The 21,776-nt window shown below is 48.5% G+C and overlaps 1 protein-coding gene across 4 annotated transcripts; it reads right to left on the bottom strand.

Annotated features, from left to right (window-relative positions):
* Positions 1-29: 29 nt before the first annotated feature.
* PKLR (pyruvate kinase L/R) lies at positions 30-11,983 on the bottom strand. 4 transcript variants are annotated; one of them, XM_066362262.1, is made up of 11 exons: positions 11,880-11,983; positions 10,721-10,903; positions 5,923-6,014; positions 5,703-5,834; positions 5,406-5,592; positions 4,749-5,019; positions 4,476-4,626; positions 4,042-4,194; positions 3,781-3,947; positions 2,858-3,039; positions 30-2,092 (listed from the first exon to the last, which is right to left on the bottom strand). In XM_066362262.1, the coding sequence occupies exons 1-11, from the start codon at positions 11,980-11,982 to the stop codon at positions 1,986-1,988; spliced, it is 1,728 nt and encodes a 575-aa protein (XP_066218359.1). In that variant the 5' UTR covers position 11,983; the 3' UTR covers positions 30-1,985. The 4 variants fall into 4 exon arrangements, with proteins under 4 accessions (XP_066218359.1, XP_066218362.1, XP_066218363.1 ...); XM_066362265.1 differs by having other exon boundaries at positions 2,858-2,972; XM_066362266.1 differs by lacking the exon at positions 11,880-11,983 and adding an exon at positions 11,492-11,590.
* Between the last annotated feature and the right edge of the window lie 9,793 nt (positions 11,984-21,776).

Below are 21,776 nucleotides of genomic sequence, written 5' to 3'. Positions count from 1 at the left end.
CCTTAGGTAAGCTCTCTGGTGCAGTAGTGTTTGCCTGAGGGCAGACACCTCTTAGGGAAAGCCAAGAGGACCTAAAACACTGCCCTATGGGAATACCTCCCCTTACCGCCAAGAAGATAGTTTCTGCCTTCAGCTCAGGCACCCTGCAGCCTAATTCATTCACCCATTCATCAAATGTACTGAGTGCCTACCATGTTCCAGGTACTGTCTCCACTGCCAAATAGAAGTGACTCTAAGCACTCTGACGAAGTATTCCCCCAGCCATAGTCCTGCCAGGCGCAGGCCCAGGCCCAGGATCCCACCTTATTAAGCACAAGCACTTGCCACTGCCATCACTGCCAAGTAACTAGATGTCTGATTCCCCGCCCATAACCTTGCAGGTTCTGCCTGGATTGGTTATCTTCCCTTCCTCCTAGCATAGCCAGCCCCCATTGCTGTCAACAAATGTTTTGGGTCCCCAAAGTGGGCATCTACCTTCACTGCCATGTGTAGGCCCTCCCTGTCTGTACTCCCTGAATGGGAGCATGTCTCCTGCCAAGTTCCCTGCACTGTCTCTGTGGTAGATCTGTCTCTTTGTAAACTGGGAGCCACCTCCTCCCTGTGTCCCTGCCCCAGTGGTGTCCCCATTGAAGCTAAGGGATGTTTGACATCTCCTTATTTACTGTGCCAGCCTAGATCCTCCCAGATGAGGGGCAAGTAGCTGAATCCTTAGATGGCACTTTTTTCTTTCCTTCTTCTCTTCCTTATTTTTTATTCAATTATTTAATAATTATATTTATTCATTTGCTACTTTATTATGGATTCATTTTATTCATCTATTTTTTCCATCCATTCCTCCTCTGCCCTCCTAGTAGGGAGAAAGGAAGGGGTAAGACCCCCATGCCAGCTCCTCTGGTCCTTGTCCAGCTCCATCAGCAGCAACACTGGAACCCTCTCCCTATCTAGGTAGGGGCAGAGGGCCACCTGAGGTGTGGGGTGGGGAGGGACTGTTCTTTCTTTTAGGTTTTTTCCTCTACTGAGTTTGCTGTTGGTGCAGGAGTAAGGGCAGGGCCCACGGTATCTGAGCCTGGGGAAGGGCAGGCTAGCCAGCACCTCTGCCTTCTCAGGGACAAGAGAAATCCCTCACCCCAGCCCTGTCTCCATGTCTATTCTACAGCATCAAAGAATGTGGAGCCAGGACCCCAAATCTCCTTTGCTCCTGGGTGAGGAGTTCTGGGATACTGGATATGTGGGAGAAGTTTTATAATTGCTTCCAAACAGCTGGGTTTAAAAAGAAAATAGAAACACTGATTTGGCTCCTAGTTTGTGTGTTGGAACAAAGTGGGCATGAAAGGAACTTCTGGGTGCGGGAGGAGGCAACTCACCTAGCAAGGCATGAGATAGCCCTGAGAGCAGCCAGGGAATGGTCTGCAATCCCAGCACAGGTTGTGAAGACAGTGGTAAGATGTATTCCCCATAATCCATGTACTCTAGCTTCCCTCAAAGGGTAGCACTTTGATATCACTAATAGTTACAATAACGGAAGAGGTCCTCCAGAGATAACCACATTACCATGAAGGCCACATATGAGAACAGCAGACTGCAAGGATATAAACTATTTCTAAAACAGTGAATTTGTGGAGATTGAACATGATTGTCCTGTTCCCCTCTCCCCTACCCCCAGGTGTGGGAAGCCTGGGAAAATAGAATCAACCAGTTAAGCTGGGATTAAAGGCTCAGAGCATCTTAGGGTCCAGCTGAGAGCATTGTGTGCAGGCACTGCATGATTGATGCTGCCGGATGGCCAGTGCTTAATTGAACAGACTCTAAGGGCCTGAGTGAAATGGAGAGGGGGAAGAGGAAGCCGGGAATGGGGCTAGATGGCAGATGCGGCCTCAGATACCCAGGACTGAGTAGAGAAGACAGATGAAGGGCATCAGGGAGTGGAGGGAAGAGGGAGGAGGGATGGAGTCCAGAGCAGGCTGGGTCAGAGGGGGAGGGGCATCTCAGGATATGCTTAGCACCCGCATGATGTTGGTATAGCCAGAGCCAGGTCGCCAGCCTGTCACCACAATCACCAGGTCCCCAACACGGAGAAAGCCACGAAGCTTTCCTGGGGGAGGGGAAGAAGATGACAATCAGCCACTGAGGGACCCAGGCCAGCCCTGTAATGAGAACCAGCCACCACCTTCTACCACCTCAGGGCTAGCCCGTAGGGAATGAGGTGCCTGAGGTAAACTGTACAATGTGTGCCACGGTAGCACCACAAGAAATGTGACAAGTGCATTATATTAAAGCAGCAGGTGTGTCCAGGGGTGACATGTGGAATGTTGCTAAGCTTCAAGCCTGTCCACCTGTGTTGCTATACCAGTAGGAAGAGGTGGGGTATAATCATAGTTTTAAATTAGATTTTAGTTCCAGCTGTAGGGGACTGGGTCCCTTTATTCCTTTCATCTTCTGGCTTCTGGTTCCAGATGTCACCAACAAGCTATGTGACCCAAGCTGGGTAAGTCATATTTCTCTGAGCCTTGGTTTTTCTCACCTGTAGAGTGGGTATAAGAATGCCTACCCTCCTTACTGCACAAAGAAGATGCGAGATGATAAAGGATACATCAAATGAAATATGTCACATCAGGCTCTAGCCATCTAGTTCAGGCAACAATTGGGCTGGCTTCTTAGGGATGGCCCTGACCTCTCTCCCTACTCCCTCTCAGCATGTCCCATGGAGGTAAAAATATCTGAGTCTTAGTGAATCTCACAGAGTAAATCTGGGACGAGAGGATAGAGGCAAGGCCCTTTGGGTGGGTGTGGAGTGTGGGATGGGAGGACTTGTGATACAAATCCAAGGGTGGGTGAGGAGGAAGTCTAGATAGCTCACCACTTTCAATGCCAAACTGAACCCGGCGATCCACATCATCTGCCCAGATGGCTTCTGGAGGATCAAGGTAAAGCAAGGGGAAGACTCCTCGGCATAGGTGGGCCTGGCGGGCAGCCTGGGCAGAACGGGTGACAGCAATGACCACTGCCCGAGGTCGGTACCGAGACAGAAGCTGTGCTGAGCTGAAGGAAGCAGAAAGGGTCAGCCCAGAACAGTGAAAGAGTACTGAATCAGGAAAACAGAGTTTGGGTTCTGGTTCCAGGTGTCATCAACAAGCTATGTGACCCAAGCTGGGTAAGTCATATTTCTCTGAGCCCTGGTTTTTCTCACCTGTAAAGTGGGTATAAGAATGCCTACCCTTTTCACCACACAAAGAAGACATGAGATAATAAAAGATGTATCAAATTAAATAATAAGGAATGACCTCTTTGAGAAACAAAGCCCTTCTGAGAAGGTACCTTTATACACCTAGGATTGTAGTACTAATGTCTGTGGTTAATCCTCACAAGCCCATGAGGAAACGGAGGCTTATACAGCCTGGGTGACTTACTCAAGGTGTCATTTCAGAGCAAAGACTTGATCTCAAACCTTCTGGACCCTTCTGCAATACCTCAGCTGTGTAAGGCTTTATGAGCTAGATGCAGAGGACCTGCCTCTGAGTCCTAGGAACCCAAATGGCCTGGAAGCCAATGCTCTCAATGATGCCACCACCTCCTCCAACACCACCCTGGAGTTCACTGGCACAATTCCTATTGTGCTCCAAGATCTCCCTCTCCTGGCCTCCAGATCTCATAGCTACCTCTCCTCTTGCCCCAGAATGATACTTTTTATCTCTTATGACAAGACAAAACCCAAGCCTGTGGCTCATCCCAGCCTTCCCCTGACCCAAAGGCTTGTCTTGGTATTCCCAGTATCTCCCTCACCGGCCAGTTTTGGTCAGCACAATGATGGCAGCAGCACAGCACTTGAAGGCAGCCTCCACAGCGCCAATGGCAGTCACTTCTGTAGGATCACGACTCAGTGGTGCTGCCCGCCGCAGCTCCTCAAACAGTTGCCGGTGGTATACTGCAGCCTCTGCCTCCCGGGCAATCTGCAGGCAGCAGGAGGTCAGGCTGGGCAGGGGCACTGGGGTCTGGCAGGGGTTTGGCTGTCCAGCCCCTCTACCTTGCATTCTGAGCTCCTACCGCATGCTGCATCATTACAGCCTCCACAGGAAAGCTACCCTTGGCAGTTTCCCCCGACAGCATGATGCAATCTGCACCATCCAGCACAGCGTTGGCCACGTCGCTCGTCTCTGCCCGTGTTGGCCGGGGCTTACTAATCATACTCTCCAGCATCTGGGGGACATCAGGATGTCAGAGCTGTAGGAGTCATACCCTGATCAGGGAAGCTACTTCTCTGACATCCACATTCTCAGAGTGCCCTGAAAGCCAGGGTCACAGTCACAAACAGTTGACCCTGGCCCTTCAGTCTCCTTATCTGAAAACGGGGAGGGGGGGGGGTTGTCACAATATCTCTTTCTAAGAGGAAGGTCTTACAGACCTAAAGTACAGGTATTTACCCTCAGTTGTCCTCAAACCCACAGAGTGCCCCAGCCCTCTCCAGGCTCACTCCAGACCTGTGTGGCACAAACAACTGGTTTGCCCGCCAAGTTGCAGCGTCCAATCATCATCTTCTGAGCCAGGAAAACCTTCTCAGCTGGGATCTCGATGCCCAGGTCACCCCGTGCCACCATGATGCCATCACTCACCTCCAGGATTTCATCAAACCTGGGCGGTTGGGGGAGTCAGGGTTGAGGAAGAACCAGGAGATACCAAGGAGAGGAGGTGGGAGAAGAGGAGGAACTATAGGGCTAGTTAAGGGTCTGGTAGGGACAAAGACCAAGCCTCACTTCTTCACGCCTTCATGGTTCTCGATTTTGCTAATGATCTTGATGGCCTGTCCTTCGGGCCCCAGAGCAGCCCGGACTGCAGCCACGTCGCCGGCTTTCCGCACAAAAGAGACAAAGACGATGTCTATGCCATGCTCCACTCCAAAGCGCAGGTCCCGAACATCTTGATCGGACAAGCCGGGCAAGTCTACCTGGGCGCCAGGCAAATTCACGCCCTTCCGGCTGCCCAGGACACCGCCAATCTCCACCTCGGTCTCCAGCCCCTCTGGGCCTGTGGGCACGGAAAGAGCCAGCCCAGGTCAGGGGTGAGGCCGAGGGCAGATTCACAGAATAGGGAACAGGGGCTTGGACACCCCCACTCCACACCCCCGCCAACAGATTAGGAACCACGGACTATTCTATTCCTCTGTCCGCCCTCGGCCTGGGCTCCGTACTTTAATAGGCATCGGGTGGACGTCTGTGGAAGAAATGACTACCCCGTCAGTCCAGCCTCAAGCTAGGTTGAGCCCAGGAATCTGGATGCTGGGGACTCCTGGGACTAGTGGAGAAGGACGCCGACCCGGGGAAGGTGTGGTGGGTGTACAGGGCAAATGCAGGAGCCAGAGGGGAGAGAGAGCGTCCAGCTCAGAGAGCGGACAGGGCGGAGAGCGTCCGCACCGATTTTCTTGACCTCTAGGGCGATGAGCCCGTCGTCAATGTAGATGCATCCCCCCACTGGCACGACTCTGACGATGTTGGGGTAGTCCACCCACACGGTGTTCGCATCACCCCGCGTCCGGAATGCCGGGTCCACAGTCACCAGCACGCGGGAGCCCTTCACTAGCTCCACTTCCGACTCGGGGCCCTGGGGGCGGAGCCACGAGTTCTGAGTGCCGCTTCTCCCCACGCTCCGCCTCCGCGCCCTACCGCCCCCTGAAGGCCGCAGCGACCTAGCCAGGGCTGGGCCCGCCTCACCCCCTGCAGGATCCCAGTGCGAATTTCCGGTCCTTTGGTATCCAGAGCTATGGCCACTGGTCGGTAGCTGAGCGGGGAAACGGCAAAGCTCTCCACCGCCTTTCGGACGTTGGCAATGGACTCAGCGTGGTACTGAGGACAGAACCGAGCGGGGATTTCAGGGGAAGATGGCCAGGACTCGGGGCATCCTCTAGCCCCACCGCCGCCCGCCTTCCTGAACCTCGTGTGAGCCGTGGGAGAAGTTGAGTCGCGCAATGTTCATCCCGGCCTTGATCATCTCCTTGAGGCGCTCCACGGAGCGAGATGCCGGCCCTGGAATCAGAGATCCCACTCAGACAACTATTCCCCAAAACCTGAGAAACAACCAAACTCACGACCACCCTCGGAGACGCCGCATGCCACAGAAGCCTTGTTACCTGACCTTTATTGCCAGATCAACCTGGTTAGAAACTCCATTCCCCTCTCTAGCCAACACCTTGGGGAGGCAGCCGTGCGCACGGGTGTGTGTGTGTGTGTGTGTGTGTGTGTGTGTGCACGGGTGTGTGTGTGTGTGTGTGCGCACGGGTGTGTGTGTGTGTGTGTGTGTGTGTGTGCGCGTGTACGGGTGTGTGTGTGTGTGTGTGTGTGTGTGTGTGTATGCGCGCGCTTGGAGGGGGGTATTCTCAGCTTGGTCTGAGGTAACTGTCTTCAGTGATTAAATGGGGCAGTGTGGGAGTAACCGCAGTATATGGGGTGGGTACAGCAGGGCATTTAGGGCACGGGGGCTGTGTAGCTGATAGGCCTCATTCTGATTGAGGAGAATTGAAGTCTACCCCGTTTGTTTTTCTTTTTTTAGATTTTATTTATTTATTTATTGACAGAGACAGAAAGAGGGGCAGATAGGGACAGACAGACAGGAAGGGAGAGAGATGAGAAGCATCAGTTCTTCATTGCGGCTCTTTAGCTATTCACTGATTGCTTTTTCATATGTGCCTTGATGGGAGGGGGGGCTCCAGCAGAGCAAGTGACCCCTTGCTCAAGCCAGCAACCTTGGGCTTCAAGCCAGCGACCATGGGTTCATGTCTTTGATCCCACACTCAAGCCAGTGACCCTGTGCTCAAGCCGGATGAGCCCAGGTTAAGCCTGCGACCTCGAATTTCGAACCAGGGTCCTCCGCATCCCAGTTCAATGCACCACTGCCTAGTCAGGCAGATTTTATTTATTCATTTTTAGAGAGAGAAGAAAGAGAGAGAGAGAAGGGGAAGGAATAGGAAGTATCAACTTCCATATGTGCTTTGACCAGGCAAGACCGGAGTTTTGAACTGGTGACCTCAGTGTTCCAGGTTGACACTTTATCCTCTGTGCCACCACAGGTCAGGCTCTAACCCATTTCTGCTCTACTGACAGGGCAGTTGTGTAACTGAGAACCAGCTGGCTATGCTCTCCAGCCCCTACCTAAAGCCAGCTCTTTCACTTATGCATTAGGTCTCCTCCTGCTCATCTGTTCAAAAACTTAGATTCTGCCATGCTCCAGTCCTCTATGTCATCAATGTTTTCCTTTTTTTTTTTTTTTTTTTTTTTTTAAAGAGGAAGGTTTATTATGTGATGTTAAGTCAGTACTTTCTTTTTTTTTAATTAATTTATTCATTTTTTTAGAGAGGAGAGGGAGAGACAGAGAGAGAGAGAGAAGGGGGGAGGAGCTAGAAGCATCAACTCCCATATGTGCCTTGACCAGGCAAGCCCAGGGTTTCGAACCGGCGACCTCAGCATTTCCAGGTCAACACTTTATCCACTGCGCCACCACAGGTCAGGCAATGTTTTCCTTTTAATTGGATCATTTTCATCAGCATGTAAACCTGCTGTTATTTATTTCATCATAAAAAAATTCTCCTGGCCTGGCCTGTGGTGGTGCAGTGGATAAAGTTCAACCTGGAACGCTGAGGTCGCTGGTTCGAAACCCTGGGCTTGCCTGGTCAAGGCGCATATGGGAGTTGATGCTTCCTCTCCTCCTCCACTTCTCTCTCTCTTTCTCTCCTCTTTAAAATGAATAAATAAAATCTTTTTTAAAATTCTCTTATTCCCCTGCAGCTACAGTCCTATTTCTTTGCTCTCTCTTTTTTTTTTTTTTAAACATTGTTTTCTAAGGTTTTCAATTTATTCATTTTAGAGAGGAGAGAGAAAGGGGGAGAGAGAGACAGAGAGAGAAGGTGGGGAGGAGCAGGAAGCATCAACTCCCATATGTGCCTTGACCAGGTAAGCCCAGGGTTTTGAACTGGCAACCTCAGTATTTCCAAGTCGATACTTTATCCACTGCGCCACCACAGGTCAGGCATCTTTGCTCTCTTTTACAGCAAAACTCATTATAATAAGAGTTATCTGTACTTGTTGCTTCCAGTTCCCCAACCCCTATTTGTACCTACTCTAGTTAGATGTCCCCCTCATCTCTCCACTACATCTGTTCTTGTTAACATCACCAAGAATTGTCGTGTTGCTACTAAATCTAATGGTCAGGTTTCAGTCCTGACCTGTGGTGGCACAGTGGATAAAGTATCGACCCGGAACGCTGAGGTCGCTGGTTCGAAACCCTGGGCTTGGCACATATGGGAAGCAACTACTAAGACTTGATGCTTCCTGCTTCTCCTCTTCTATCTAAAAATCAATCAATCAATAAATATTTAAGAAAAAAAATTTTCAGTCTTCATCTTCCCCGACCTATCGGCAGCATTGGACACATGTCCTTGACGTACATTCTTCACTTGGCCTCCAGGACTCCACGCTCTCTTGATTCACTTCCACCTCACTGGCTCTCCTTCTCAGCCTCACTTGCTCCTCCCTTGCCTTACATTAGATATCCCAGTCTGTTCTTCGTCATTTCACATTCACTCCCCTCGTGGTCTCAACTAGTGTTGTAGCTTTAAATACCATCTATATACTGACAACTTATATCTCCAATTTTGTATCCCAAATTTAATCTCCAACTCAGACCTCTCTTCCAAACCCAGACTCGTATATCTGATTGCCTACTCTGTCTCACACTTGGAGTGCCTAATATGCATCTCAACCTGAGCTTTCCCCAAACTGAACACCTGATCTCCTCCCCACAAACGTTTCCACCACAGTCTTTCCTGCTCAGTTGATAGTGCATCCTTTTAGTTCCTCCCACCAAAAACCTTTGGAGTCATCCTTGATTCTTTTTTCACCTTCACCCCACCCCACATCAGGAAATCCTTCAAAATACATTCAGAATCTGATCACTTTGTTTTAATTTAATTTTTATTTTTCAATTACAGTTTATATTCAATAAAATCTGATCGCTTCTCACCAACTCCACTGCCACCACCTGGTCTGACCCAGGAATACTGCAGGAGCAGCTTCTCCTCCCCCCACTCTATTTTCAATACAGCAGCCAGCTGGCTCTATTAAAGCATAAGTAAGAGTGTGTCTATTTCCCCCACTCAAAACTCTGCAGTAGTTTCCCATTTACTCAGATTTAAACTCTAAAAATTCTACTAGGTCCTACATGAGCTCCCCCTCTCCTGCAATCCCTTTATTTCTGATATTCTTCCCCCCTGATGGTTTCTAGCCTTCTCAGCCTCCTTAACTTGGGATCTTTGAGCTGACCATTCCCTCTGCCTATAACTCTCTTCCCTGGATATCTGCATGGCTCATTCTCTCAAATCTTTGCTCAGGTCTAATTTTCAAAATAATGGCTTCTCTGACTTTCTCTCTCTCTCTCTCTCTCTCTCTCTCTCTCTCTCTCTCTTTTTAATAAGGGGGAGAACCTTTTTCCTCCACCACTTCTTTTATTTTATTTATTTTATTTTTTAAAATTATTTTTATTGATTGATTTTAGAGAGGGAGGAAGATAGAGACAGAAGCATCAATCTGCTCTTGTATGTGCCCTGACCTGGGATCGAACCCGCAACCTCTGCGCATCAGGATGGTGCTCAAACCAACCAAGCTATCTGGCCAGGGCTATTTTATTTTATTTTTTACAGAGACAGAGAGAGAGTCAGCGAGAGAGATAGACAGGGACAGACAGACAGGAATGGAGGGATGAGAAGCATCAATCATTAGTTTTTCGTTGCACATGTGACACCTTAGTTGTTCATTGACTGCTTTCTCATATGTGCCTTGACTGCGGGCCTTCAGCAGACCGAGTAACCCCTTGCTTGAGCCAGCGACCTTGGGTCCAAGCTGGTGAGCTTTTGCTCAAACCAGATGAGCCCATGCTCAAGCTGGCGACCTCAGGGTCTCGAACCTGGGTCTTCGGCATCCTAGTTCGACACTCTATCCACTGTGCCACCGCCTGGTCAGGCTCTGACTTTCTCTTTAAGATTGCAGCCTGCCTCCCACCCAGGCATCCCTGATACCTCTCACCATGCTCTGTTGCTCTTTTTTCCATAGTATTTATCACTGTCTAACATACTAAATAATTTATTGTTTGTTTGTTTATTTATTTATTTATTTATTTTACAGAGACAGAGAGAGAGTCAGAGAGAGGGATAGACAGGGACAGAGAGATGAGAAGCATCAATCATTAGTTTTTCGTTGCGCATTGCAACACCTTAATTGTTCATTGATTGCCTTCTCATACATGCCTTGACCACGAGCCTTCAGCAGAGCGAGTAACCCCTTGCTCGAGCCAGCGACCTTGGGCTCAAGCTAGTGAGCTTTTGCTCAAACCAGATGAGCCCTCGCTCAACCTGGTGACCTCGGGGCCTCGAACCTGGGTCCTCTGCATCCCAGTCCGACGCTCTATCCACTGCGCCACTGCCCGGTCAGGCAATTTATTGTTTATTATTTATTTTCTCACCCAGCTACATTGTCAGCTCCCCAAAGATAGTGATCTTTTTCTGTTTACTTCACTGATCTACTCTCAGGACCTAAAACCTTATCTACCAAGTGCTCAACAAATATTTGTTGAATGAATGACTCTGCCAAGCATGGAGTGGTTTCAAAGAAGACATAAGATGAGGAAGCACCTTGAGAAGCACTCCAGAGGCCCTGTGATATTGAGGGGAATAGAGAGTGCTTACCTATAGTGGCAATAATGCTAGTACTGCGAGCGGCCACAGGCTCTGAGTCGATGTCCAGCAGGCAGAGGTGTTCCAGGAAGGTGTCTGCCATTGCGGCTGGTAGCTGCTGCCTCTGGAAGAAGGCAGTGCCCAGCTCTTGGGTCAGTTGGGCCACGCTCGCCCGCCTCAGGTATCCCGCTGGCCCTGCAGTAGAAAGAGGCTTCATGGCACCTGCCTCTCCTCCCTTTCATCTCAGCATATCCTCTATTCCTTCCCTCAGCTCTCCAGTTTTTGTTGAGTCCTTCTTATGAGCTGGGCATTATGCATGCATTATCTTACAGTCATAAGGATCCTATCAAGCAGGTTCTATTAAATGCTCTACAATGATCCTCATTTTATAGACAAGGAAGAGAAAGATTAAATAAATTGCCCAATATCATATAGCTTCTAAGTAACAGAGACAGGATTCACATCCAGGTCTGACTAACTTCAGGCTCAAGTCTAGCTATCTGATCCCCCACAAACCCTGACTTCTTGCCCTTCAGCTGCTAACTTCCCTCAGACTCAGCTCCTCATTGCTATCTAGTCCACAGTAGCCCCTCATTTTCCAGGCCCAGAATCACCCAGTTCCCTTTCCTAAGGTCCTGTTGTCTTCCTTCCAATTCCTGGCTTCTCCACCCCCTCCTAGGAGTTTCCTCAGTCCCTTCAATGCTGCTCCTGGTCCTGAAGTCCCTGTAGCTTGACTCAGCCCAGAGGAGCCACTCTAGCCATACCTTCCATGCTACTGCACACCTGCCAGTCTCTGGTGGTTTGTTCCACACTGTCAGGCTATCAGAGGTGTAAGGCCCGGCTAGGCTGAGGATCAGTTCTGCCTATTGGTTAAAGTGTCACCAGTGTCTCCCCTGTCACTGGAAGCCCTGTGCACCAGGGGTCAGAGTCCAGGAACCATGGGATTGCCCCATGGCTCCCATGCTGCAAGCTTCCCCTCTGCTGCTCGGGGCTGGGAGAAGAGGCCCAGACCAGGGTCCATAAGTTAACATAGGGGAGACCCTGATGAACACAGACCCCCCCACCCTTCTTTGACAGCAGTAGGTATGCATTGTTTGTACCCTCCACTCCCCTCGCCATTTCTACCCTCATCCTCCCCCTCTTTTCACTGGCTTATGTTGATTCTTTTTACCTCCTGGAGCCCCAATCAGGATGGACTTTGCTAAGTCTCTTTGGGACTTAGAGATCCATGACCAAAGCTGCTGGGGTTGTGTGTTCTTCTCTTGGATCGACATGCTTCCAAAGTGTGGGCTGGGGCTGCTCGGACTGTGGAGACCGGGGGGCGGGGTGAGGTGGGGAGGGGGAGAGGATGACAAAACTGCTGGTCTTATCTAAGGGAGCCAGAAAGAAGAAAAGGGACACACCCAGTAGGCCGCCCCTGTCCCCACAGAGAGGCCCTCCCACAGACCTACTGGTTCTCTTTCCTTGCTTCTTTTTTTATTTTTAAAATTATTTATTAGTTGATTAATTTTTAGAGAGAGAGGGAGAGAGCAAGTGAAAGAGAAACAGAGACAGGGAGAGAGAGATCAATTTATTGTTCCGTTTATTTATGCATTCATTGGTTGATTCTTGCATGTGCCCTGACCTGGGATTCAACCTGCAACCTTGGTGTATGGGGACAATGCTCTAACCAACTGAGCTACCTGGCCAGGGCCCTTCCCTTGTCTCCTGGCATTTGCCTTCTCTCATCTGTATTTCCTGACAAATTTTCAATCCATTCACCTGAATAGAGATTTTGTTTTTCTTGCCAGTGATATGTCCCCCTTTTTCCTTCCTTTCTTCCTTCCTTCCTTCCTTCCTTCCTTCCTTCCTTCCTTCCTTCCTTCCTTCCTTCCTTCCTTCTCTCTCTCTCCTTTCTTTCTTTCTTTCTTTCTTTCTTTCTTTCTTTCTTTCTTTCTTTCTTTCTTTCTTTCTTTCTTTCCTCTTCCTCCCTCCTTCTCTCCCTCCCTTCCTTCTTTCCTTCCATCCTTCTTTCCTTCCTTTCTTCTTTTTCTTTTTTTTTTAGTGAGTGAGAGAAAGACAGACAGAAAGGGAGAGAGATGAAAAGTATTAACTCGTAGTTGTGTCACTTTAGTTGCTAATTGATTGCTTTCTCATACGTGTCTTGACTGGGGGGCTCCAGATGAACCAATGATCCCTTGCTCAAGCCGGCAACCCCATGCTCAAGCCAAATGAGCCTGCACTCAAGCTGGTGATCTTGGGGCTTCGAACCTGGGATGCTCTATCCATCATCTGGTCAGGTGGCCCCTTTTCTTTTGTATGTACTGAAGTTAGCCCTAGACGATTCTGGAAAGCATGGGATTTAGAGTAGTGACGAGCCTGAGGAAAGAGGATGGGAAATACTGTGATAATGTGGTAGGATTCTCTGGAAGGGCTCTGATAGCATGTTAAAATTAGTTACCATTTGCTCATTGACCACTCTCTAATATTTATTGAGCATCTACTCTGTGCCAGGTCCTGAGGATACTGTGCTGAGCAAAACAGATAGGGCCTTTGTTCTTCTATGGTGTCTACAATGTGTTGGGCAGACAGACTATAAACAAATTTCAAATAAATAAATCTATAACTACAAACCGTGTAAGTGCTATAATGGAATTGATCAGGATGCTAGAACAGAGATGCCAGTGAGAGAAGGGAGGGCAATGTATTTTATTTTATTTTGGGGGGGTGACAGAGACAGAGAGAGCGACAGATAGGAACAGACAGACAGGAAGGGAGAGAGATGAGAAGCATCAATTCTTCGTTGTGACTCTTTAGTCTCCTTAGTTGTTCATCGATTGCTTTCTCATATGTGCCTTGACCGGGGGGGCTACAGCAGACAGAGTGACCCCTTGCTCAAGCCAGTGATCTTGGGCTCAAGCTGGTGAGCCCACGCTCAAGCAGGCAACCTCGGGGTTTCTAACCTGGGTCCTCCACATCCCAGTCCGAAGCTCTATCCACTGCGCCACTGCCTGGTCAGGCACGACAATGTTCTTCAGTTCTTCATTGCGGCTCTTTAGCTATTCACTGATTGCTTTCTCATATATGCCTTGATTTGGGGGCTATAGCAGAGTGAGTGACCCCTTGCTCAAACCAGCGACCTTGGGCTCAAGCTGGTGAGCCTTGCTCAAACCAGATGAGCCCATGCCAAACTGGCGACCACAGGGTTTCAAACCTGGGTCCTCTGCATCCCAGACCGATGCTCTATCTACCGCGGCACTGCCTGGTCAGGTTGGCCTGTCAATTTTGAACTGATTCTAGGACAGTTGGGTGGACAAGAATCCCATGGATTCATTCCAGCCCCAAGTGGCCAAGAGGAAGTAGGGGTTGATGCCCCAAAATATCTCTGTCCTATCTAGCCAAGAGACAGAAACTTTGACTGAAATCAGGCCAAACAGGAGAAGCAGTCTAGCTGACCCTGGGTCCACAAGCAACCATGTGAGAAAATCTGCACTTTGCCACAGGGTTAGGCCGGCCTGAACAGAATGTACGAGGGTGAGAAAACAGGGAGAAAGACAACGTGCCTCCAAACAGAACAGGTGAATTCAACTTTTTAGACAAAAGCCCCCCCCCCCCCCCCGTGCATGTATTCAGCTGTCCTCAGACATCACACGGGGCTGCTCTCACGATGTCAAACACACATAGACTCAGGCACAAGCATGGAGGGAGCCTCCACCACATGTCCTGTCCCATCCAGACTCTGAGGGTATGAGATCACCAGTCAGGTCCCTGCCCAGACTGAAGTGGGACAGGAATGCTAGCAGTTAGGTTTCATAAAGAGTGACTGGTGGGGTGATCAAGTTGTGTTCAGGACATAGAGGAACACTAGAAAAAACTGAGCCTTGTGGGTGAGGATGAGATCAGGGTTGCTTCACAGAGAAGGTGACAACAGAGCTCAACAGAATCAAAACTGGAGCAGCCTGACCTGTGGTGGCGCAGTGGATAAAGCATCAACCTGGAAATGCTGAGGTCGCCGGTTCGAAACCCTGGGCTTGCCTGGTCAAGGCAGATATGGGAGTTGATGCTTCCAGCTCCTCCCCCCTTCTCTCTCTCTGTCTCTCCTCTCTCTCTCTCTGCTCTCTGTCTCTCCCTCTCCTCTCTAAAATGAATAAATAAATTAAAAAAAAAACAAAAAAACGAGCATGAGCAGGGCAGAGACACATGAACATGCAGGTATGCACACACATGTGCACACACACAAACACTCATTCCACCCCATGCACACACACCTAACCATAACACACACACAGTCCATGCACCACAAGCACATGCTCATACAACACACACCATTACACAGACTCACCTGACTTCCCACACGTTTTCTCACAAAAATATACACATGCATGTACACACAAGCTCCTGTTCTCACAAAGGCACACAAAGTCCAGGCTTCTGTCCTTCAGCCTAAGGCGGCTTTATTCTTCAAACCACCCAATACCCGCCCAGCCTCGCCCCGGGAAAGGTCCCCTGTCCCGCCTGCGAGGGGCGCCCAAGAGCTGAGCAGTCGCTGGCAGAAAGGCGAGTCCGGGAAGCGACTCGCCCACGCCCTACGGCGGCGCGGGCCTGGGTGGAAGTGTCAGTGCGTCTGGTTCGTCCTCTGCAAACCCAGATAAGAAACAAACACCTAAAACCCTTTGGAAGGGTGCAGTGTGACACCATCTGCCTACATGCTCTGGTTGTTTTGGTGCGTATAGGGTGCCTCCTCTCCAACCTCAGTAATCAGAACATCGCCTGTGGGGCTTTGCGTCTATATTCCCAAAAGTACCATAGAATTTGTTCAAGAACCTGATGTGTGGTGGTGCAGTGGGTCAAACGTCGACCTGGAATGCTGAGGTCACCGGTTCGAAATCCTGGGCTTGCTGGGTCAAGGCACATACGGGAGTTGATGCTTCCTGCTCCTTCCCTTCTCTCTGTGTGTGTCTCTCTTTTCTAAAATGAATTTTTTTAAAAAAGAATTTGTTTGGAATGTGTTTGCACTTACTCCAGTAGATTTTTGCGCAATATATACAATTTAGAGATACAGGGTACAGGTGAAGCCTTTCCCCTTTCCAACTTTATCCCCTCTTCCCAGCCACTCAGTTCCACCCAGTAAGTTATCAGATTTCTGAATTTTCTGTGTTCTCCCAGAAATAGACAATGCAGGAACAAACAATATATTTTACAATCTTTCCTATTTTAATACAAAAGGCATGGTACTATACATTCCAGTCTATGCTTTTCCCCCCACATAGATCCTAGACTCTTTGCTCATGAAGAGGTCTTAATTTTGCTCACAGGTTTTGAAATGAACTCTTTAAACTCCATCCATGGAATCCTCTTGGGTTCTCACTTGGATATGGGAAACTAGCCAGAGAGGAGCTAGAGGCAGAGGCCAGACTGGGCAGAGGCCCAGGTCTCCTTTTCCTATGTATGTATGTATGTATGTATGTATGTATGTATGTATGTATTTGAGACATGGGGGGGGGTAGAGAGAGAGAAAAAACCCCCAACAATTTGTTGTTCCACTTTTTGTGCATTCATTGCTTGATTCTTGTATGTGCCCTGATTGGGATCGAACCCTGAACCTTGGTGTATCAGGACAATGCTCTAAGCAACTGAGCTACCCCTCCAGGGCTCTTCTTTATTCTTAATAAATTGTGGTAAAATATACATACAGTAAAATTTACCATTTTAACCATTTTTAGGTATAAAATTCAGTGGCATCAAGTACATTCACAATGTTACTCACCTATCACCACTATACATTTCCAAAGCTTTTTCATCAACTCAGACAGAAACTCTACCATTTATTTATTTATTAGAAAAAGAGACAGACAGACAGATAGGCAGAGAGATGAAGAAGGATCACTCCTAGTTGCAACACTTAAGTTGTACATTGATTGCTTTGTACATTGATTGCTTTCTCATATGTGCCTTGACGGGGTGCTCCCGCAGAGCCAGTGACCCCTTGCTCAAGCCAGCCACCTTGGGCTCAAGCCAGCAATCATGGGATCATAGATGATCCCACGCTCAAGCTGGCTACCTCAGGGTTTTGAACCTGAGACCCTAGCATCCCAGGTTGATGCTCCATCTACTGTGCCACTGTGGGTGAGGTGAAACTCTGCCCTTTAAACAGTAGTTCCCAATTTCCCACTCTACCCTCAGCCCCTGGTAGCCTCTATTTTCTTGTCTCTATGAATTTGTCTCTTTTAGGTACCTCATATAAGTGGAATCATACAGTATTGTCTCTTTGTGCCTGGCTTATTTCATTTAGCACAGTATTTTCTTTTTTATAATTTTTTTATTTTATTTATTCATTTTTAGAGAGGAGAGAGAGAGAGACAGAGAGAGAGAAGGGGGGAGGAGCTGGAAGCATCAACTCCCATATGTGCCTTGACCAGGCAAGCCCAGGGTTTCGAACCGGTGACCTCAGCATTTCCAGGTCGATGCTTTATCCACTGCGCCACCACAGAGCAGGCCATGCACAGTATTTTCAAGGTTCTAGGTAACATGTATCATAATTACTTTCCTTTTTTTTTTTTGTATTTTTAAAAAATATTTTATTGATTGATTTTTTAGAGAGAGAGGAGTGACAGAGAGAGACAGAGAGAGAGAGAAGGGGGAGGAGCAGGAAGCATCAACTCCCATATGTGCCTTGACCAGGCAAGCCCAGGGTTTCAAACCAGCGACCTCAGTGTTCCAGGTCGACGCTTTATCCCACTGTGTCACCATAGGTCAGGCTTTTGTGTTTTTTTGAAGCTGGAAACTGGGAGGCAGTCAGACAGACTCCTGCATGCGCCCGACCAGGATCCACCTGCACGCCCACCAGGGGGCGATGCTCTGCCCATCCGGGGCGTCGCTCTGTTGCGACCAGAGCCACTCTAGCGCCTGGGGCAGAGGCCATGGAGCCATCCCCAGCGCCCGGGCCATCTTTTGCTCCAGTGGAGCCTCGGCTGCGGGAGGGGAAGAGAGAGACAGAGAGGAAGGAGAGGGGGAGGTGTGGAGAAGCAGAAGGTCGCTTCTCCTGTGTGCCCTGACTTGAAGTTGAACCCCAGACATCCACATGCCAGATGGATGCTCTATTGCTGAACCAACTGGCCAGGTGGTTAAATGTGTTCCCACCCCACCTAGAAAGTCATTTTCAGAAGGGCAGGGAGTTTGTCTGTTTGCCCACTGTTATACTACTAGTGCCTAGTGGGCACTCGTAATAAATAACTTTGAATGATGAATGAATGGGAGGGGTTCTAGCTTTCAATGTGACTCAACAGTATCTAGCGCACCTCAGCCTCTCTTCTGGGCTGCAGACTTCATTTCTTTTCTTTTCTTTTTTTTCTTTTTTACAGAGACAGAGAGTGAGTCAGAGAGAGGGATAGACAAGGACAGAGAGAGAGATGAGAAGCATCAATCATTAGTTTTTCATTGCGCGTTGCAACACCTTAGTTGTTCATTGATTGCTTTCTCATCTGTGCCTTGCCCGCGGGCCTTCAGCAGACCGAGTAACCCCTTGCTGGAGCCAGCAATCTTGGGTCCAAGCTGGTGGGCTTTTCCTCAAACCAGATGAGCCCAAACTCAAACTGGCGACCTCGGGGTCTTGAACCCAGGTCCTCTGCATCCCAGTCCGACGCTCTATCCTCTGCGCCACCGCCTGGTCAGGCCAGACTTCATTTCTAAAGGCACATCTTCTACCCCTGTGATGGGGTCATGGTCCACTGTTCAGCATCTCTCTGGTGCATCTTCTACTAAACCAACTTAACTTCTTTTCCTTTCCTTACCCTCACCGCATCCTGCTCCACCTCCTCAACTCTCTCTCTGTATCTTTGTCTAACTATGAAAATTTCACCACCTACATCCAACATCAGTAAACAAAATGTACAGATTCCAATCATTTCCCAAATCCACCTCTTCTCCATCCTCACTGCCATGGACTGTGGCCTGCTTCTCTCATCAGTTGCCCAGAATTTTTCCTGCCTGGGGTCTTCATCACTGAGGTTTTCATGTGCAAAGGAGCCTCCCACTGCAGCCCAAGTTGTCTAAAAATCAGATCTGATCAGCCTGCTCTGATCAAGGACATTGCTGACTCATCAGGGCATGCAAAGCAGGTTATTTCTCTAGACACATTCAGTTTCTCCACACCTCATCCAATACCAAAACCCTTACATTTCCTGAATGTGACTTGATCTCTTTCAATGCCATGGCTTTGAACGTACTGTTTCCTGCATCTGTGTGAGCTTCCCTTTCTTTTATGTTAAAAAATTTTCTAGCCTGACCAGACAGCGGCGCAGTGGATAGAGCGTCAGACTGGGACACGGAGGACCCAGATTCGAAACCTCGAGGTCCCTGGCTTAAGGACGGGCTAATGCAGCTTGGGCACAAGCTCACCAGCTTGAGCCCAAATGTCACAGCTCAAAGCCCAAGGTTGCTGGCTTGAGTCCAAAGTGACTACTCACTCTGTTGGAGCCCCCAACAGAGAGATGAGAATCATCAATCATCAGTTTTTTGTTGCAACACTTTAGTTGTTCATTAAAAAAAATTTTTTTTTAATTTATTTTTATTTTTTACAGAGACTGAGAGAGTCAGAGAGAGGGATAGATAGGGACAGACAGACAGGAATGGAGAGAGATGAGAAGCATCAATCATTAGTTTTTCGTTGCGACCCCTTAGTTGTTCATTGATTGCTTTCTCATATGTGCCTTGACCATGGGCCTTCAACAGACCAGTAACCCCTTGCTCGAGCCAGTGACCTTGGGTTCAAGCTGGTGGGCTTTTCCTCAAACCAGATGAGTCCGCACTCAAGCTTGGGACCTCGGGGTCTCGAACCTGGGTCTTCCGCATCCCAGTCTGATGCTCTATCCACTGTGCCACCGCCTGGTCAGGCCTTAGTTGTTCATTGATTGCTTTCTCACATGTGCCCTGACCGCGGGCCTTCAGCAGACCGAGCAACCCCTTGCTCGAGCCAGTGACCTTGGGTCCAAGCTGGTGGGCTTTTTCCTCAAGCCAGATGAACCCGTGCTCAAGCTGGCTACCTCGGGGCCTCGAATCTGGGTCTTCTGCACCCCAGTCCAATGCTCTATCCACTGTGCCACCGCCTGGTCAGGCCCTGGGACTATTTTGTGACTACCAATTTGTTGTTCCTTTTTTTTTAAAAAAAATTATTTATTTATTCATTTTAGAGAGGAGGGGGGGAGAGAGAGAGAGAGAGAGGAGAGGAGGAGCAGGAAGTATCAACTCCCATATGTGCTTTGACCAGGCAAACAGGTTTTGAACCGGCAACCTCAGTGTTTCCAGGTTGACGCTTTATCCACTGCGCCACCACAGGTCAAGCCTGTTGTTCCTTTTTAAAAAGATTAATTAATTAATTTTAGTAAATGAGGAAGGGAAAGAAATATATATATATATATATATATATATATATATATATATATATATATATAGAGAGAGAGAGAGAGAGAGAGAGAGAGAGAGAGAGAGACACAGGAACATTGATCTGTTCCTGTATGTGCCCTGACCAGGTATTGAACTGGCAATCTCTGTGCTTCGGGATGATGCTCTAACGGTCAGTTGGTTAGAGTCTAACTGACTGAGCTAACTAGCCATGGACAATTTGTAGTTCTTAATCCCTTCACCTTTTTCACCTGGCCCCCAGGTCTCCTCCCCTCTGGCAACCATCAGTGTTTTTTGTGCATGTATGAGTCTGTTTCTATTTTATTTGTTTATTTATTTTGCTCTTTAAATTCCATAGATAAGTGAAATCATATGGTATTTGTCTTTCTTTGCCTGACTTACATTCCTCAGCATAACACCCTTTAGGTCCATCCATGCTGTCACAGATGGTAAGATTTTATTCTTTTTTATGGCCAAGTAATAGTTCATTGTATATATGTACCACTACTTTTTTTGGAGGGGGGGATAGAGACAGTATCCTGCATGCGCTCTGACTGGGATGCACCTGGCAATCCCCATCTGGGATCAATGCTAAATTAACTGAGCTATCTTCAGTGCCTGAGGCCAATGCTTGGACCAACCATACCACTGGCTGCAAGAGGGAAAGAGAGAGAAGAGGGAGAGGGAAGGGAAGAGAAACAGATGTTTGCTTTCTCACTTATGCCCTGACTGGGAATTGAACTCAAGACATCCACATTGCCAAACTGATGGTCTACCATTGAACCAACTGGCTAGGGCCTAAATAAAAAATCTTAATAAAAAATAATCATATGCCTTGATGGGGGGGGCTCCAGCAGAGCCAGTGCCTCCTTGCTCAAGCTAGTGACCTTGGGGTCAAGCCAGCAACCTTGGGCTTCAAGCCAGTGACCTTTGGGCTCAAGCCAACACTCATGGGAACATGTGTATGATCCCACTCTCAAGCCGGCGATCCTGTGCTCAAGCCGGTGAGCCTGCGCTCATGCCCTGTGAGCTCGCACTGCCCTGTGAGCTCACACTCAAGTCCCGACGTTGCTGGCTTGAGCGCGGGTTCATCTGACTCAGTGTCCCAGGTCAACATTATATCCGCTGCGTCACCACCAGTCAGGCTTCTAGTATAATGTTGATTTCACCAGTACAGTGGTGAAATTGGGTATCCTTGTACAATTATTTTTTTCTCTCGCACAATTAATTTTGTTCCATAATGAGAAAACCCACTTATGTCCTAGGTGTTTGGGGTTTCAGGCATCTTTTTTTTTTTTAATTAATTAATTTATTTATTTTTAGAGAGGAGAGAGAGACAGAGAGGGAGAGAGAGAGACAGAGAGAGAGAAGGGGGGAGGAGCTGGAAGCATCAACTCCCATATGTGCCTTGACCAAGCAAGCCCAGGGTTTTGAACCGGTGACTTCAGCATTTCCAGGTCGACACTTTATCCACTGCGCCACCACAGGTCAGGCAGTTTCAGGCATCTTGCCCTAATGGGTCAAGTTACTAGGATTTGGAAGAATTAATGAAGAGAGAGTCAACGGGTCAAGTCATGGTGGGCTAAGCTGTGTGTTTGTAGGGCTAAGGCTTCTAGCTTCTGCTCTGACTCTTATTTTATTTTCCAGCTTTTATTTTAAATTATTTTTTACTTATTCAGTTTTTTAGAGA

The sequence above is a fragment of the Saccopteryx leptura genome, chromosome 2 (genome assembly GCF_036850995.1).
Source record: "Saccopteryx leptura isolate mSacLep1 chromosome 2, mSacLep1_pri_phased_curated, whole genome shotgun sequence".
Classification (NCBI taxonomy): Eukaryota; Metazoa; Chordata; class Mammalia; order Chiroptera; family Emballonuridae; genus Saccopteryx; species Saccopteryx leptura.
The sequence above is the reverse complement of the archived record's forward strand: the minus strand, read 5'-3'. Positions and strand labels throughout refer to the sequence as shown.